Genomic DNA, 17955 nt, shown 5'->3' on the forward strand with positions numbered 1-17955 from the left:
TAACAGCCACAGCTCGCTGGAGCAAATTGTGCAATAACAAACTACAAAGGTTTCACACAGTTCAGCGAAACTGTGGGGAGCTTTGAAGTACACCATCAAGGGCTCTGAGTGAGAGCTTGAGATATGATCGGTTGTCAAATACATACATGAAGACTCCTCAATTCTCTCTGCACCAGGCTGAAGGAGGATTCCCGTTAAGGTTATACAGATATTTATATTCTTTATTTCAGCTGCTTTGCAGCTAAGTGCAAAAACTGACAACTGATGTCAAACATCCACAGCATCATTTCTGCAACACAAACTTCTTTCCATAAATTACTTATGAACGTAATATTATCACCATAATAAACATGGCAATAAAGTCTTATTAGCTTAATAAACTACTGAAGAAGAAAAAGCACTTTTGTCTGCACAACATCCATAAGCCCCATGATTTGGTAATACGTTTACATAAAATTGACATTTGTGAAGTCTTTAAAATCTCACGCCTTACAGGAATGGTGATCTCATCAACATTAATATCCCAGAAGAGAGATAACCAGAGAAAGAGAGACAGAAGACAACAACAGAGGTCACACGGAGCAAGCAGGAGGAAGGCAGGGATCACTTACTCATTAACTTAGCCAACAAAAGAGCAATGGGGCACCAAATAAAGACAGAGTTGTAGCCAGGCTTAAAAGCAGCATAAGGCCACAACTATTCATGCAGTGGATACTGCAGAACTCCTCACACAGCAACTGATGGGCACTAGAGGTTTACATGCAAGTTCAAGGAAGACAAAAAAAATCATTAAAGATCGACAAAGGAACTCGGGAAACTACAAGTACCACAACTTCAGGGAAATAGCAACAACCATCAGCCCTGCCTACAGGCTTCCCCTAAGTAAATTCTTCTGTCTGATGGGTGGGGTTTGGGACTGGCCCAGCACGGCTGTCCATAGGGTCATGCATTCTGAAGTTCTGGTTACGGCAAGTCAGAAGGCGTGTTCTGACAGTACCTGAGCTTTAAAGTACATTCTGACTTAGCACATCATCCAACCGTGCTGAGGGAAGAAGTCAAACCTGATGTAATTTCCAAAAAATGCAGAAAAATGCCTTTTTTAGCCACTTCACTGGGAATTTAAAGGAAAAAAAAAGTTAAAAATCAAAGTCTTAGAACAAAACAAAGATCAGAAAGAAGTCAAGTCATGTTCTTCTAAATTCGCACTGCCTTGCAAAGCAACACCGGCAAGGAACTTGTTTAGAAGGCACGACAGCAGCCTAACAGCAGGCTGTGCATTATCTCTGACACAGGACTTGGATTTCAGGGGCCAGTGGTTGGATTCCCGCGGCTCCTTCCAACTCGGGACGTGCCGTGATTCTGTGTCTATTGCTCACTTATCGCTGGGATAACATCGACATTTTTATGTCCTTGTTTCTTCAAGGCTCACGATTATTTTTGGAGTTAAGATCCCCCCCCAATAACAAAAATTTGCAAATGCTTTTTTCTCCTTAAAGAAAAACTTAAAAAAAAAAAAAAAAAAAAAAGTGATTAGTGTGAACTCTTCAGGTAACATCGCTACCGAACGGGCCACGAAACACGCTGTGCGCTACCGCCACCAAGCACGGGCGTCCTCAGCAGCAGGAAAACCGTTTCATTTACCACAGCACGCCTCGGATCAGGCGCTCACAAGCTGACACGCACCGCGCTGCCAACAGCGGAGCGCCCCCGAGGCCGCACAGCTTTCAGCAAAGCCGCGATGCGCAGCGCTTGCCGCACACGCAGCCGCGCCGAGCCCGGCTCCCGCCCGCCCCTCCGCCCACGGGCAGCGCCGCGAGCCCGGCTCCCCGCGGAGCGCCGGCGGGGCGATCGCAGGCGAAGCGCTGACGGCTCTGCAGCTTTCCGGCCACATCGGGGGGCAGCGTCAACGAGCCGCAGCGCTCCACTAAAGCTCCTGTTCCAGAGGCAGTTTACGGAGTTGGTTTTGTTTTATAAACCCTCCCCAACGTCGCTTAAAAAGGCTGAGCCCATCGCTACGCCGGCAGCAGCGCCGTAACAACTTCAGCTGGCGTTCTGAGCGGCTTTATTCAGCCCGCAGCGCCTCCAAGACTTCGCTTACAGAGCCCGTGAGAACTGAAAGTTGCTTCCTCCCCACAGCCGAACGCCTGACTCGGCACCGCCAAGGCTTGCGAGCCGCCGGCCCCGATCGAAGAGCAAAAGCAGAGCCACCATCCCGCCTTCCCCTACGGGGACAGCGCTCCCTCCGCGCCCTTTAACACCGGAGGCTCCCCGCCGCTTCTCCGGCTGCCCCCCGGCAGCCGCTCCCCGCCTCGCCCCGCCGGCTCCGGCCCCGCCGCCCAGGGACGAGGAAGAGCCGCGCACAAACTTTGACGCCTCACCGGGGCAGCGCCGCGCTCCGTCGCTCCGCTCACGCCGGGCCATGCCCAGCCCTCCCCGCCGCCGGGACTAGGAGGCTGCAGGCGGCTGCGGCGGGGGGTCCATGTCGCTCTCCGGTCCCCGAGGAGGCGCGGAGGGTTCAGCAGAGGTGCGGCGGCGCGGCCCCCGCCCGCCGGGCTCCCTCCCAGCTCGGCGCAGGGCCTCCCATGGCGCCCGCCCCCGCGGCGAGCACGGCGCTGCTCTGCCCGTCGCGCACCTGGCGCTGGGACAGGTGCCGCGCTCCTCCCGCGACCCGCCGCGGCCGGCCCCTCCCGCCGCTCCCGCCCCGCAGCCGCACCCCCTGCCCGGCCCGCGGGGCCGAGCGCCGCCCGCCGGGGAGGGAACGCCTGCGCGCTGGGGGGAGGGGTGGCTCGCGGGAGAGGCGGCCGTTGGGCCATAGGGCCGCGCGCCGGCCGCCATTTTGAGTCGCCTCAGCGCGCCCGCGGGGCTGCCCGCTCAGCGCCGAGCGGAGCCGGGCCGGGCTGAGTTGAGGGAGAAGATGTGATGTTTTGCGGAAGTTTGTCGGCCAGGGGCATCAAATGAGGCTGTACCTGAGCTGTACCTGCTTGTGTTCTCTGTGCTGAGTGTGCCATCGGCACACCTTGCCTTACCCTTCTGCTCCCACACAGTCTGAAGCCACAGGCCATGGGAACATGCAGTACGGTTCAGGACCAGAGATCTTGTTTCCTTTCTTTATGGTCCTTGGAACTCACGCTTGCTTTTTTTTTCTTCTTTTTTTTTCCCTGCAAAAAAGTTCTGGGCAGCACCAAACACCCAAACTGATGTTTATGCAACATGTTACAGTAGCAAAATACAGTTGTCAGTTGCTTCAGGGCATCTAAACACCAACCTCTCAGGCTCCCAGCGATGCCTCTAGGTCTGCCCAAAGCTGGAAGCTTGAGTGCAGCAAATGAGGCACATCAGAACCTGCGCTGATGCCAGGAGTTTGATGTCGAGAAGAGCAAAACTCTGATTATTCCAGCCTTGATGTGGGCAAGTCTGGGTAAATTGTCAGTCTGAGGTAAACGCGTACTGAAGTATTTGCCACCATAGCCCCACTAACAGCAGTTCTATGCTATTGAGATGAGAATTAGCTCATTATCAAGATGAGAAGTACTTATCATCATCAACCAAAAATTATACCTCTGCAGATATGTCTGATTCAGAGAGAGAGAAAATTAAACATTTGTTCTGCTGGATTTGTGAGATTTCAAAAAGAATGCAAAACAGTTAAAATGTCACTTATTTCTCCATGTCTTCGCAAATCACTTCTGTAAGACACCTTCCATATTACTGCTAACATGGCAAATTAAACAAAAAACAAAACAAAACAACAGATTTGAAACACTTGTCTATATGCCAAAGAGAGTATTTTGAAACATGCTGCCACTAATTCCTTTTTCAATATTAACACTTCTGTTTTTGAGAATCCCCTGTTGGAGCAACTGAAAGGCTGTACTGTCACCATGGTGTCATTTATCTTAGGCCAAAGTTGTTAGGTTCCCAGGGTAAATAAGCGAATGGAAATACACAGTCATGGATTCTGTGTCTGCAGAGTTATCTCCAAAGGAACTAATTACACTTCTTTGTAATTTTATTTTGAACGAAGAAACAATTAGAAAAATCTGCCACAGATCTCTTTCAGCAATAGCTGAGCTTAGATTACAGCTAAAAGTTTCAAATCAACCAAGGCAGTCAGGCACTTAAAGGCTTTCTTAGTAAATACTTAAGAACAGCGTTATGCCTAACTACCATAATGCCTTTAAGGTCCCATTCCAAAGTGACGTAGTGGATGTTTCTATTTCCAACTCACAGATGACCTTTCCTCTTCAATTGATGTGCTTTTTGATACTACTCGCCACAAAATTTGTATTGCTCATGGTACTGAAAAAATGCATACAAACAACCAGGATCTGCAATGCTAGGCAGCATAAAAATACCAAGGTCAGCCTTAAAATGTTTACAGAACATCACATCATAGTTAGTATAAAACATACGTCCTCTTTTCTACATCTGAATCACCATATAATTTGTTGTAATGAGTGGTTGTTCCTTTTCAGTCGCTGACTTTTCCAGCAACATTTAACAGAACTAATGCTAAAGCTGCCTCTGTCAGAGTTAGCACAATTTCTGACTTCAAGTGTTGTGCATTATTATTCCTCTATTGGTGAAGGGCCAAAATTTTGCAGCTAAATACAGCTTCACATCATTAGTCCTGGGGAAGTGTGGAATGCCCTAATTGCTATGAGGAAAATGAGCAGGTACTGCAGGTTCAGGAAGAATGACTGTAACTAAGTGCAAAAGGGTCCCTTACATTCTTTGCTTTTCAGGTGTGCCACATTTAAATGACTTCATCCAGAAGGGCACGCTGAGAAATGTTCCTGTTTGAATAGCTGGGCCATAAGTAAATCCTCAGAAGCATAATAAAAAGCCAAATTCAGGGCTATAGTTTTCGCTAACACGTGACAAACTTGTTTGTGGTTTTGATGTTTAAACCTGCTTGACTGTTTAACTAGTTTGAGGAAGAAAACTTAGCATGTAGCATAATGCCCTCAGGGTATTTACAGGAAGAAAAAAAAACTTGCTTTTTTTTTTTTAAAATGAGGCAGTATGTATGTCCTTCTGACTTATTTGGAACCTGCTGAATGCTCCTTGAAACAGTGAAACATTAAATGAAAAGTAAACCCTAATAAACACATTCAGCCTTCGCCATAATCGGGCAGCTTAGCAAAACGCAATGGACAAAAAAAACCCATTCTCCAAAATTTACACTAGCTACCCAAGGTGGCTAGCATTAATGTTCTCCTACTGATTTAGAATCAAGTAAACTTGTATAATAAATACTTACATTTGTAAAAACCCTGACAAAATCCTGATGTTTTGCATGGACGTCTTGCCAGCATCTGCTGAGTAAAATGAAGCTCTGCACGGAGCAGCCTGGAATTGGCAACTGTGTTCACCTTAGAGGCCAAAAACAAGTAAGCAGTCTAACAATAGATCAGGGCTAGAGAATTTAATTTCTAGAAAACATTTGTGTCAAAAGTCGTGTCATGCAAACTCATATTCAGGTAACCAGAATTAGATAAACCAGTTTCATGACTGTTCTTCAGGAAAACACAAAGGGATTTACGTGCAGTGTTCAGTCTCACTGATTTTTCCCAAGTGTACATGCCTACTAAAGAAGTATGCAAAGCAATAGTTCTTTCAAACAAGGCAGAATTCCACAGTACGAAAACAGAAACACAAACTCCTCTCACGTTTCTTATGCCTACAGATATGGGGAAAGCGTTCCCTGTTTTGAAGCTTCAACTATTTTGCAACAGAGACATTTGTTTCAATAACTAAATGGAACTATCTAGATTGAATTTTCATTTATCAGTTGCCAGGTAACTTGCTGAGTATGATGCAAGCTGGCTCCAGACAGCTAAACTGAGCTTCACTTCAATCCGCACAGTTCCCTATTGATCTGGACTTCAGTGGTTCTGCCAGAAACTACTAGAAATCTCAAAGTAGTTTTTTTTTTTCTCCAGTGAACAAATGGTTGCGTGCTGTGAGTGTCCCACAGTCAGACATCACTGTATGTTAGCTGATCAGCTCCTGCCTGGATTTCCCTTCACTGCCATTTAAGGTTGTGTTAGCCCACGTAACCAAGAGCACATGTATGCTGAATATAAGCAAATGACAGATAATCTGTTAGAATCCAGGGTGCTGAGGGACAGAGTCCAGTCTTGAAATGTCAGAACAGAGATCAGACATTGATCTTTTCCTCATTGCTTCACAGAACCACTTGTATGTATGGATAATGCCTGCTTTGTGGCACAGGAAAATGGAGCAGTGATTAAATTCAGCTTTTTACTACTAACTTGCAATATTATAATATTATATATCATATATTATTATATGATATTATAATACTTCTGATATTTTTTCATTATCTTGTCACAGTATTATCCAACAAAGTGATGGCTTTGACAAAGTAAGAGAATAATTATCCCTTCTACTTCAACGTAAATTAATTTTGTTCTTGCAAAACTATATATTTGTCTGTCTTGTACCAATCTGTGATGGACAGCAGTCCATTTCTAGCCCAGCCACCATCTATACTGCCTTTCCTACTGCATCTACTAAACAGTTCCAGTAGGTTTGAGGTGAATCAGGAACAGCTAGAGAAATTGCCATTTCACTGGCCCCCAAAATGCTTCCTTCTTAATCGAATGCTAGCAAATGTAAAAAAAGATGAAGGAAGTGAAACTAGGTCTCTAACTACTGTTAACCACTAGGTAAAAATAGACTTCTATGGTTGAAAGCTTTGCTGCATGGAGGGAAAGGTAAGAGAAGATCCATGACACTTTCCAGCACATCAAAATTGGTACTACTGTAACTAAATGCATGCAACTGGGCTATTTTTTTTATCACTGTCTGCAAGCTGTTTATGAAATAAAAAGGTGTGGAGGAGTAAGACTACACATAAAAAATACTGCTTCTCATATTGGTATCTCAGCACAATATAAACTGTGTTTCTAAAGCAAACAGATTAGTTCTGCAGTACCAAAGGGAATGAACCCAGCATGCAGTAACTTTCTATTGGACGCAGCTAGGAAAAAAAGCAAGGGAGTACTGAGTTAAAAAGTAGTTGCCCAGAAATAGTAATGATGAATGAAAACAGGTAATATTCAATTTGGGCAGACCAAAGATCAAATTAGTATCTCCCTATTGATCTGTAATGCTTCAAAGGACTTAATATTTGTTTCAAGTATCATAGGAAAAAATGGAGGAAAGTATTAAAAAAGCATGAAGGAGACCTTTGTCTTGAAAAGCACTGCTGTCAAACAAACGAAGGTTCCAGAATCAACAGAACATGGATTCAAATCCACCTCCAAGTGAATGGAATTAAAAGCCAAAAGTCAGCACAGAAGTGAGAAGTTATGAAATGGAAAAATATTTAAGAGAAAAAGAATACAATCCTCCTGATTAACAGTAGGAGAAAAAAGAAACATGCAATACCAATAAAGGAAACATTCAGTAACATTTTCTGTCCTGTACTTGGAAGGGATGAGGGCAGCCCACTGTAACACAACTGAATCATACAGCAAATTACACCTTGAAGACAGGCTTCAACCACTCCAGGCTGTACTCCTCTTAAGCATAAGCTATTGACACGAAATGAAAGGAAAAACTGACAAGATTTTGTGTTCTGTAGGCAATCTAGTTATTCTTTTTTTCCCCTCTCTTTAAACTATAAATAAAAGTCCTTCTGCACATAAGCTGTTGCTGTAGGGAAAGAGGATTCAGACCTATGGAGTTCCCTTTGTTCTTCATATTTCCCAGCAAGGCACGATGTACGTATAGATGATACCTGTGTGCATTTTATTGTCACAAACAGTTTTTCTAAAAGCAGAAGTCAGGTACAGACCACTGATCTCTGGGTACAAGTTAAAAACATTTCACACCATATAAAAATAGAGGTCCTGTGTTCTCTAAACATGAAGATGTCATTGCACATCGAATGTTTTCACTGACACCATGGTATTTTGCACATAAGTAACTGAAGTGAGGACTAAACATGCTGCCTTGTTTTCTTCTGTTTTTTAAGAACACAAGCAATAGCTTGTTAATGTTTGGGGTTTTTTTCAGTACAAAACACAAGGAAATACAGCAACGAGGACTCCCAAATTAGAAACATCATTACTAACTCCTCTTAGGATGTTTAATTCCTAACTGCTGTGAGTTATGTAAGTCACATACTATTAGCAGAAGAAAATGAGCACGCACACACACCATCCAATTGTCCTTTTATATTTTTATTTGGTGTTAAGTAACTCCACAAGAAAACAAAATCAGTTACTCTGGTGTACGTGAAATCAGAACAATACAACCACTTGAAGCAAAAAGTAGAAACAAATTTCAGCCCAGGAATGGAAAACTGATACTTCAGTGCTATGGATATGCAATGCGCTTCATACCACAGTGCGGTTCAGCGTATGCCAACCTTTAATGCTTTTTGTTGTTGTTTTGTTTGTGTTTCTATCCATACAGAAAAACTAAAAACCACACTTCACTTCTCACTGAAAGCTTTAGAGCTTTAGCCAGTAAACTATGAAAACAAGTAAAGACAATTTGTTATTGCCCAAGCTCAAAATACGATTTTATCTTCCCCAAAGGTGCTGGAATTATTACATACCACAACGTAACTATAAGCAACACCTTTGTGATTTTTGAGCCCTTTCTTACCAAAGAAGCAGCTCTAGCCAAAATTAACTGAGCTGAAGTTTGTGTTTGAAATATGTCCATTTGGTCATTTCTTGTTCTTGAATGAAGTTCTATTCCATTCTTCACTGTAGTGATTTGAAGAATTTACGTGTAAAGTTCTTGTTTACTTTCATGTTACAGTTAACTAGTTCTCAGTGCAGGTGCTAAACAAGCTCTCAAGGAAGCTCCAGAAGAAAGTAAAATATATAAAAATCTCTCCAAAGTCTGCAAATAAATTAAGAAAAGAAACTGTAAAGTGTCAAAAGATTTGTTGTATAAATACAAACCCTAAAACATAGCTCAATAGGAGGACCAAAACAAAAGTCCCAGGGTAAGGACAAACCGAGCCAATTTTAGGTAAGGAACTCAACTAAAATGTTGCACAAAGTACGGCGTGGTTTTTTAACCACGTGTTTAATTCATATGCTATCAATTTAATAAAGGCAACAAAACCCAGTTATTCAGAAAACCTTCCTAGCACAGAACATATTTCAAAGCCAGTTCAGCTCACGTTTCAAACAGCTGTAGTTCTCGTGAGGTTTATTGCCTGTCAAAATTAATGGTTAAGCTTTTCAAGTCAATATTGGTCTTTCTGCACTTTCTGATGTTATAGACATGCTGCTACTGTATAATTAGTTCTTCGTTGTTGGTTTTTAACTACGAGTCGGTGAAAACTAAGAATGTTTAGTTTTGCAAATATTGCTCCTCCTGGCTTATACATTTTGCATAATGTGTTACAAGCACAAGGAGTTGATAGTTTTGTACAGATGCAACTTGACAATGTATTGACTTTCTAAGTTAACAAAATAAAATTGAAAAGCAAGTCACATAAAGCAACAGTCACTACTGCAATCACACATGTATGTTGTAAATCATCACTTTCCCTACCCCCACCCACCACACACGTAACTTGCCCCACACATTCTCTCAGAAACACAAAATGAACTACAAGATTTACTAAATTACAGCCACAACAGCAGCTAACTGCAGCAGCCACAGGATTTCTCTCAAGTGAAGCACTGACCCTTTGCATTTAAAACACTGAACACACTGAGCATTTTTGATAGTTTCAATCATTCAGGCTCAAATTCAGTCTCGAATGCTTTTGTAGGTTACAAGAATGCCATCATTTGCAACAAGACAAAATCCTCACTACTTGTTACAAAATTCACAACAATCCACGCATCACCCCAGTGGTTTATTATTTTTGGTGTTTCTTCTTTTCATACTGCCCTATGTTGGCAAGTTGCTAAAAAGGACAAAAAAAAAAAAAAAAAAAAAAAAAAAGAAAAACCACATTGCCTCCATACCTACAAAAAATCCTTGGCTACTCCAGTTAGCAAAAATACAAACCATGGTAACCTCAGCGTTGGTTTGCGGGGGGGAGGGGGGAGAAAGGGAATCATAGGATAGAAAACACAGTTTCTGTAAGTCTCTAAAGCACAACCCTGTTGTTCCTACTTCAAAGTTATGAGATTTACTGAATGAAGACTGGACAAGTCATTCATGCTTTTCTCCTGCATTCAGAAAGGCACTGATAGATTACAGTGTTAAGTATTTATCTCCCGGTTCTTAAAGAACAAAGCCTAATGTGCCAAAAGCTAAAGTCTCTGAATAGCAGAAGTACTTGTAGACACTGCGATGCTAAGAAGATAGCAGTAGTGGTAGGGCTACAGTTACGAATGAAAATAACTGCAATTAAGATGCAAAAAAGCAGTGGTACTACTAAGACAAGCACATGCACATCCATTCTTGATTTAACAACACAATCTAGTCTAGTTCAAATAGCCAAGAATTTAACAGTTTGGGGGTGAAAAAAATCTTCAACAGGACGGCTGTGTCCTCATCTATAAAATAAGCAAGAAGAGAAAGATAAATACACATCTGAATCCATTAACTGAAGAGGAAACTCAAGTTGTTGTTTTAGAGCTACAGACCCTCAAGAAGGATAGTTTTCCACCTCACGTTACTTTTAAATCATCCGTCCTACTCTGCAGTTTTTATAGTTGAGTTCGAGAAAAAAGCTCCTCCTCACACGGATCTGCCCATTCACTGCCACCTTCTGAAGCTGTGTCTTCAGAGCTGGAGCTATCGCTGGAGTAGATCTTCTTCCTGAAGCCATTTGGTTTTGCCTCAGCGTTTATATCATCTGCACATCTTGCTTCATAAACAGAAGAAACCTACGGATTTAAACTGACAGTGTTGATGGGGAACAATAAAAACCTTTGCTTTTTTTCTGGGCTGCTAAATAGTGGTAAATAGTAAATTGTACATGTTCAAGAGAAATGTCACAATTCAGGATAAATTCTTCTCTTTCCTGTCTTAGTCCACGATATATTGACAACTACAGAACAGCAGGAAAAAAACGTGGTAAGATAAAAATTATCTTAGGAATTTTAGGGCCCTTCAGGACTTGCATAAAACAGCAAGAGAATCAAAAGTAAACTTACAATGTGTCATTATTGCACTGTTTGTTGTTTAAGAGAATATTGCTGTAAAAGCTGTGTCCAAATGCTGATAGTAAATGTTAAATATAATGAAAACAGTACAAATCTGATGAATTTTGTATAAAGTCCATACATTTTCACCTGAATTAGTAAAGCTACACCAAGCATGTCACAGTGTTAAATTTAAGTGCTTCCAAAAGGATATCAATAAGTGCATGTAAACACGAAGGTCTTCCCTACAGCTAAAATTACCGTGCAGTCCATCAGCTTTTTATTTGCAGTAGGGACAGAACTGAGCATACATTCTATTTACTCCTTTAACTATTAGCCTTTTCTGGTTTCATGGTGCACAGGAGCCCACCCCACAGTTAGTGAAAGCTGAGGAAAAAAGGCGTGTATGTTTAGTGCACACAACAGATGAAAGCCAAGTATTCCCAGAGGAAACCAAATCTCCTTGGCTACTCGAGGTCCAACGTTCTGCACTCTATGGAGTTTTCAGGAGAATGCTTGAGATATAGAAGAGATTTTAAAAAAGACACAGAAAGGGAAGAAAAGCTTTCAAGGATTTTTGTAGGGACTTCATTTGAGGTCAGGCTGAAAACTCTGAAGAACAGAAAGACACAGTGGCACACCCTTATAAAAATAAGGAGCTCATCCCCCAGTCCAGTGGCAAACTTACCATGTTAAAATCTAAAAGATGTTCCTCATCATTGGGTATTTCCTTTACATCTGCAAATTCTCCTACACCATTCTCTCCCTTGGCATTTGTATAACACTCTTAAAGTGGATGGGGAGTGTTCAGAGGAGAAAGGAAGGAAAAAAAAAAGAAAAATTGAGGTACGCCATTATTTACATTGAGCCAAAATAAAAGCATCTTGAACACTAGATCACACTCTTAGATCACTTAAACTCTGTGCTCATGGAGGATTCTAGTTTGACATCCATAAATAGCTCAAAGTAATATCTTACTGAGGCGACATCCAATCTTTCCTGGATAACTAACCTGATGTTAATAATAATGCTGCTCAGTTAATGAAAACATCTAGAAAATACAGCACAAAGATGAAAAATTACTTTATTATCAACGGTTCCATACATTTCTCAATTCTGATACTGCACAGTGTTTCAGGTCATCTATATTTCTACACGCACACAAAATATAGTGCAGTCTGATACTGACAGAAGCTCAAAAATTGCGAATGAGAATGGCTGTAATTTGTAATTTTCCAGGATAATCTTCCATATATAATAACAGCACATAGAAATACATATGGATTGCATGCATCAGTGTTCACGTGTATATAACTATCCATACAGGAAACTCCATATTTGTGAAGCAGTAACATTAGATCTGAGTATAAAGCTCTGGTTTTCTTAAGCTTAGTCTAAAAGACAAATTCCTTGAATTATTCAACTTCACACAAATTCTGGCACTGTATTAAGCAGCTTCTGGACTTTTTTTTTTTTTAAATTTAAACACTGCTTTCCTCTGATGAAATAAGGTAGTGAAACACTGAGACAATTTGCGAGTTCACCAGCAGATGTCAGCAGTAAGACGACACAATTCACTCACAGGAGTTAGAGGATTACTCTGCATAAAGTACATATTCACAGTTCTGAGTCACTGCATTTGCTATTGGACAGATAGTATCTCTGCAATTACTACCATGGAAAAAAAACTTGACAAGAGGACACTAAATAACTTCACTTTCTAAATACCAAGTATTTTTCCAGTATGATAAGCCCAGGAGGCAAACCCTGTAGGCATGAACCCTTCCACAGCACAAACACATCTCTACAGCTGGGAGCTCATTAAGCAAAGAAGTTTCTGAAGGTAATCTAAACATGGTTCAGTTGGCTGTACTCTAAGGTGCACTCTAAAAATAATTCAGTAATAATTACTGGCTACTGTAATTCCAGACTATTAAAGAACAACATCTCTGATAAAAAGTTTCTTGCACTGAGTCTCTGAAAGCATCAGAGATCCATCAGTTCAGAATTATTATTCAGATTTCTAGCATTATTTAGCCTTCTTCCCAGAAAAGATAAACTGGCATGCAGCAAAATCCAGAACAAACAAAAAAGCTCTGGATTCTGTTGACAGAATTCCTGGCCTTTGGCCAGCTGTCAGATGTTACAAATATTTGGGAGGCAACAGAGAGAGCTGGAAGCACACCTGCTTTTGCCAGTGAGCTGCCTGCCACCAAGGCTGGGCTTAATGCTCAGCGTGGGACCAAAAAACTCCCAGACTTGCTGCGAATGGTGGCCAGGAGGCAGATCCCTCTGCTTCCCAGCTTGAGAGAAATTCCTCACATTCACCAAATAATTAGCATGTTGTTTATGCAAACCTATAAAAGGCAGTTATGCTTTTACATTCCGGTGAAAATGAGTCGCCTACACGTTGTACACATTGAAGCATTCAAAAAATGTCATGAAGTATTTTCAGAGTCAGAGGTTAACGCATTCTGTGTAAAGCCAAATTCTGGAATTAAGTGAGTCACAAAATAGTAAGACTATTTTGAAAGCTCTTTCACTTAAGAACTAGTTAGAACCATGCCGGAGGTTTGACTGCAGATCTAACTTAGGAATCCCAGCTCTCTCTCAGATAATTTATTATAAAAATGTACTTCCTTTTTCTTGTGTTTGTTTCTGTTTAAATATAAGTTGTAGTACTAACTCATCTGCAACCATTCAAATCCACAACAAAGACCACTTAATTCTAGCCCAGATGCAACAGTTCAAGCATGCACGGTTTCTTACCTTCACACTGTGACACAGGAAAAAGGGGAGAATAGAGCGCCTTTTCCCACCAGCACTGCTTTTCCTGGCTGCCACTCATTCTCTGCAGATCAGTATTCAATACAGAAAACTGTTTAGACAATAATCACACTTCATTATGCCATAAATAACATACTTACATGAAAAGGGGGAAAGCGATGTGACAGTCAATTTGCTAGGTCGCATAGGTCACACCATTCAATTTCTAACACTAATGGGAAAGGACTGTCAAACTACAGCCATTACCTGAACTGCTACAGCCAGTATGAACCCGTTCAGAGGCTCCTACATCACAGATTTAGAGCTGTACAAACCCAGAACAAAACCACGAATTCCAGCTCCACACTTTATAATCTCAGTGAGAACACACAGATACCCAAGAGATGAAAAACAAAACAATCTTAGCCAACACGATAAATCATTCAGTGTAAAACAAAACAGAAGAAAGTAAACAAAACCCAGCAAAATTGAAGGTCTGTATTCTGGAAGGGTGAATAAGCAGTACCATTACTATAAGAGCAGTAAGAGAATTAATGTCACTATGAGGAAAAACTAATTCCAGGAGTTATTAATAAATTTGCTTATGCTAAACATATTCACTAAAAATGCATAAATATTCTCCCCCACAACATATTGCAGTGCTAACTGAAGTTTACCAGGGCCTTTTCTTTGTGAAATACTGAAGGCTTGGGGACTTCCCCAGACTTATGACTTCATCTGTAACTCCATTCCCCCTTACAAAGACACCAGCTTGTAGCATCCCCTATAGATATTAGGTGGAATTGTTCTTACGTGTGGTAGCAATATTGCTACCAGCCGCTATGAAGTGCTAACAGATGAGTTTCAATGCTGAATATCTATCCAGTTCCCTCCTCTGTAACCCTGAAAACATCTAAGGATGGAAAATTATGGAGCCTCTTCTTCACAGAATCACAGAACTGCAGCCTATCAATACCTGAAGGGAACCTACACCCAGGAGGGGAGTAAACTCTTCCAAAGGGCTGACAACAGCAGGACTAGGGGAAATGGATCCAAGTTGAAGGAGGGAAGATTTAGGTTGGATGTTAGGGGGAAGTTCTTCACAAGGAGAGTGGTTAGGCCCTGGAATGGGCTGCCCAGGGAGGTTGTGGATGCCCCGTCCTTGGACGTGTTCAAGGCCAGGTTGGACGGGGTCCTGGGCAACCTGATCTGAATGTGGATGTTTGGTGGCCCTGCTAGGAAGGGGGGTTGGAACTACATGATCCTTGAGGTCCCTTCCAACCTGGGTGATTCTGTGATTCTGTGAACTCACTGAGGTTGGAAAAGAGTTCCAAGATCACTGCCTACCAACGACCAGTATCTCCCCACTTTTTGTTCCTCTTTAATCTACTGCAAAATTACGAAGCCATAGAACCTGAACTTACAAATTGCTATTTCTCAAAAAATGGAAGTCTTTCTCAAACCAACTCAGGAGTGCCATAATGACAGCATCTTCCAGATGAAATTCTTTTCCTCATAAAATTCTCCTGCAACAGACACTGAAATGATCATGCTTTTTCCTATCACAACACTCCCCTTTCAGAATAAACCTCCAAAAGCAAGAACTCCAACTCTAGAAAAAGGATTTCTGAGGAAATAAAGCCATAGTCACAAAAAAAAAAAAAAAAAAAAAAAAAAGCGCCAAAAAGGCACCAAAAGAGCCCAAGGGTTTTTGAAGCAGAATTTAACAGGAAATACACACAGGTAGAAATAAATGGAATCAGAAAAATAAAATCCTCACTCTGCTGCTGACTACAGACAGAGGTATCTAAACTCCACCAGCACTACGCTTTATTAACTTCAGAGCTGCTCATGCTGCTGATGTCACACCTGCACTCCTATCTCCGTGTGATGTGCTGGGTGAAGCACAGCAGGTTACAAACAAAGCCAGCTTCAGACTGGCAGGGTTTCACGAGCTACGGCTTCCTTGTTTCCTGGGCTGAGCCACCATCAGAGCCGACATGTCTGTGTCAGAAAGGCAGCTCAGTGACTGCTGCTGGCCAGCTCTGCTCCTCATCCTGCCAGCCTTACCCCAGTATCACAAGTGTGAGAGGAAACAGGGAAGAGAAGCAGCCCAGCAGGGCAACAGCTTAAGCTGTGATCTGGTGCTCCTGGCCCTGCGATGATCCTCATGGAATGACTTCTAAGCCAGCTTTAAGGTCTGATGTCTAAAACTAAGGGATATTTGTAGAAAGATCTGCTACCAATGCTAAATCCAGCCAGAGTTTGTCTTCAGGAGAGGATGAGGGGCAGGAGCTGCTGTCTATACATTCACTGAATTAAACCATTTCTTCCTTTCATTGTTTAGATGTTTAATACAATTGCAGTTTGACAGTAAACATTAAAAAACAATTTAGCATTCTTTCTTTTAAAACTACATTTTCAGCTTACACTCCCCTTTCTTGTACGCACAACTTCCAAAAAGTTGTTTTAAATTTTCCAGTCACTCATCTGAACAGCTGTTATTCTCAAACAGTACTAGCATTAGACACTGCAAGAGGCAGATTTCCTCTCTAAAATCATTCATATTATTTTACTTTTCTCCTGAACAGATTTCAAAGCTAACAAGGCAAAACCACGTGCTGCTTCACTCCCAGCCTTGCTGCAGGTCTGGGAGAAGACTGATGGTTTCCTTCTTGCATTTTACAGCTAGAAAATTCAGGTTTTCCTTAGAGCCTCTGGCTAAAGATATGTAAAATCACCTGAAGACTTCAGAACTCACAAAATGACTACAACACTGCAGTTATGCAAGGTTCACCTGTCCCCAGCTCTGGCCAAGTCAGTCACAATTTTCTACTAACCTGCAGTAATTAGGGTCAGAATTGCAGTTACACATACAAACTAAAACTTCAATTATTTTCTGCATGCTTCTGTTTCTGTCCTTCACTTGCTTCTCCATACAACAACGGAATAAAATCCTGTTAACGTTTGCTATTGTTTGCATAACAGCATGAAAGAAGAATGAATCTCCAAAATTTTAACTAGCATTTATATACCCTTCATTGGCAACCTGCTGACATTTGCTCCTTCCAACATCATTTTATGTCTACCCCAAATAAAACTTGGTCAGAAGTTCACACAGCAGCAGGGCTATCTTTAGTCTTTCATCTAAAACTTCAAATGAAACCTGGTTTCTGGAACATCAGTACCAATACTTTCTATAGAAATAAAAATATTCTTTTTTTTTTTTCCTTCTAAAAATTCTCATGCTGTTTCAAAGATCTAATTACAGTGAAACAACTCTGCAGTTCAACCAATGCAGCAAACATGGAAGATCTTCTGAATGTAAATAGATAATAGATAAAGGCCACTTTGCAGAGCTAGTATCATGATGCAAGTGCAATCTAGTGTTTTGCTAAGGGTACAAGTGAGCAACCTCCACAGACAGTTTTCTCCTATGCTGTCAACTCTGTACATGAAGTTGCTTTCTCCATCTCCTCTATTTACAGATGTAAGAAACAGCATATATAGCAGCTTTCCAGATCAGATAGTAAGACTGAGACCAAGATGTGATGGAACACACTTGGTTTTTGCCTGTTAAAACTTTGACCTTTCCAAGCACTGTGTGTATTTAGTTTGTTAAATATTTCCATATTTCTGGTTAAAGGTTGTAATTGAAGTTAGTAGAACAGTGATTCTAACCACAAATCTAACAGTGTTCAGCTCCATATAAATAACGTTTTGCCTAAGTATAGAAATATTACTGCCAAGTATCTGAAATTCTTTTTAATAGGCCACTGTAAGACCACTGTAAAAGAAGGAAAATACAGGTAGCTAAGACCTCTTTGAATACATTTTTTTTATGAATACAAATGGAAAATTACACAGAGATAATTCAACCTGCTGTTACAAAAATCAACACAAACACTGCATACATTTGAGCAGTATTTTTGCATTCTTCCCAGCTGTTTTATCCATCTACTTTCTACAAATATATATATTTTTTGCTTTTATCAGTGCAAAAACATGACTTGCAAGTTTAATTCGTTCAATTCTCTGCCTCTCTTCAAGACTTCTAGGCAATAAAGGTTTGCAAACCATGACGTCC

The 17955-nt window shown here is 41.3% G+C and overlaps 2 protein-coding genes across 4 annotated transcripts in view; both read right to left on the reverse strand.

Moving 5' to 3' along the window:
• The window catches only part of TBC1D14 (TBC1 domain family member 14), a 65674-nt gene extending 63081 nt beyond the window's left edge, over positions 1-2593 (reverse strand). For both annotated transcript variants that reach the window (XM_052683134.1, XM_052683133.1), the window contains exon 1: positions 2379-2593. In XM_052683134.1, coding sequence (XP_052539094.1) covers positions 2379-2421 — 43 coding nt within the window. In that variant the 5' untranslated portion in view covers positions 2422-2593. The remainder of the gene's footprint in view (positions 1-2378) is intronic.
• Positions 2594-8200: 5607 nt separating this feature from the next.
• The window catches only part of KIAA0232 (KIAA0232 ortholog), a 61952-nt gene continuing 52197 nt past the window's right edge, over positions 8201-17955 (reverse strand). For both annotated transcript variants that reach the window (XM_052681528.1, XM_052681529.1), the window contains 3 exons: positions 13872-13953; positions 11791-11888; positions 8201-10844 (listed from right to left, as the gene is read on the reverse strand). In XM_052681528.1, coding sequence (XP_052537488.1) covers positions 10665-10844; positions 11791-11888; positions 13872-13953 — 360 coding nt within the window. In that variant the 3' untranslated portion in view covers positions 8201-10664. The remainder of the gene's footprint in view (positions 10845-11790; positions 11889-13871; positions 13954-17955) is intronic.

This window comes from Tympanuchus pallidicinctus, unplaced genomic scaffold, assembly GCF_026119805.1.
Source record: "Tympanuchus pallidicinctus isolate F22 unplaced genomic scaffold, pur_lepc_1.0 scaffold2, whole genome shotgun sequence".
NCBI classification, from domain to species: Eukaryota; Metazoa; Chordata; class Aves; order Galliformes; family Phasianidae; genus Tympanuchus; species Tympanuchus pallidicinctus.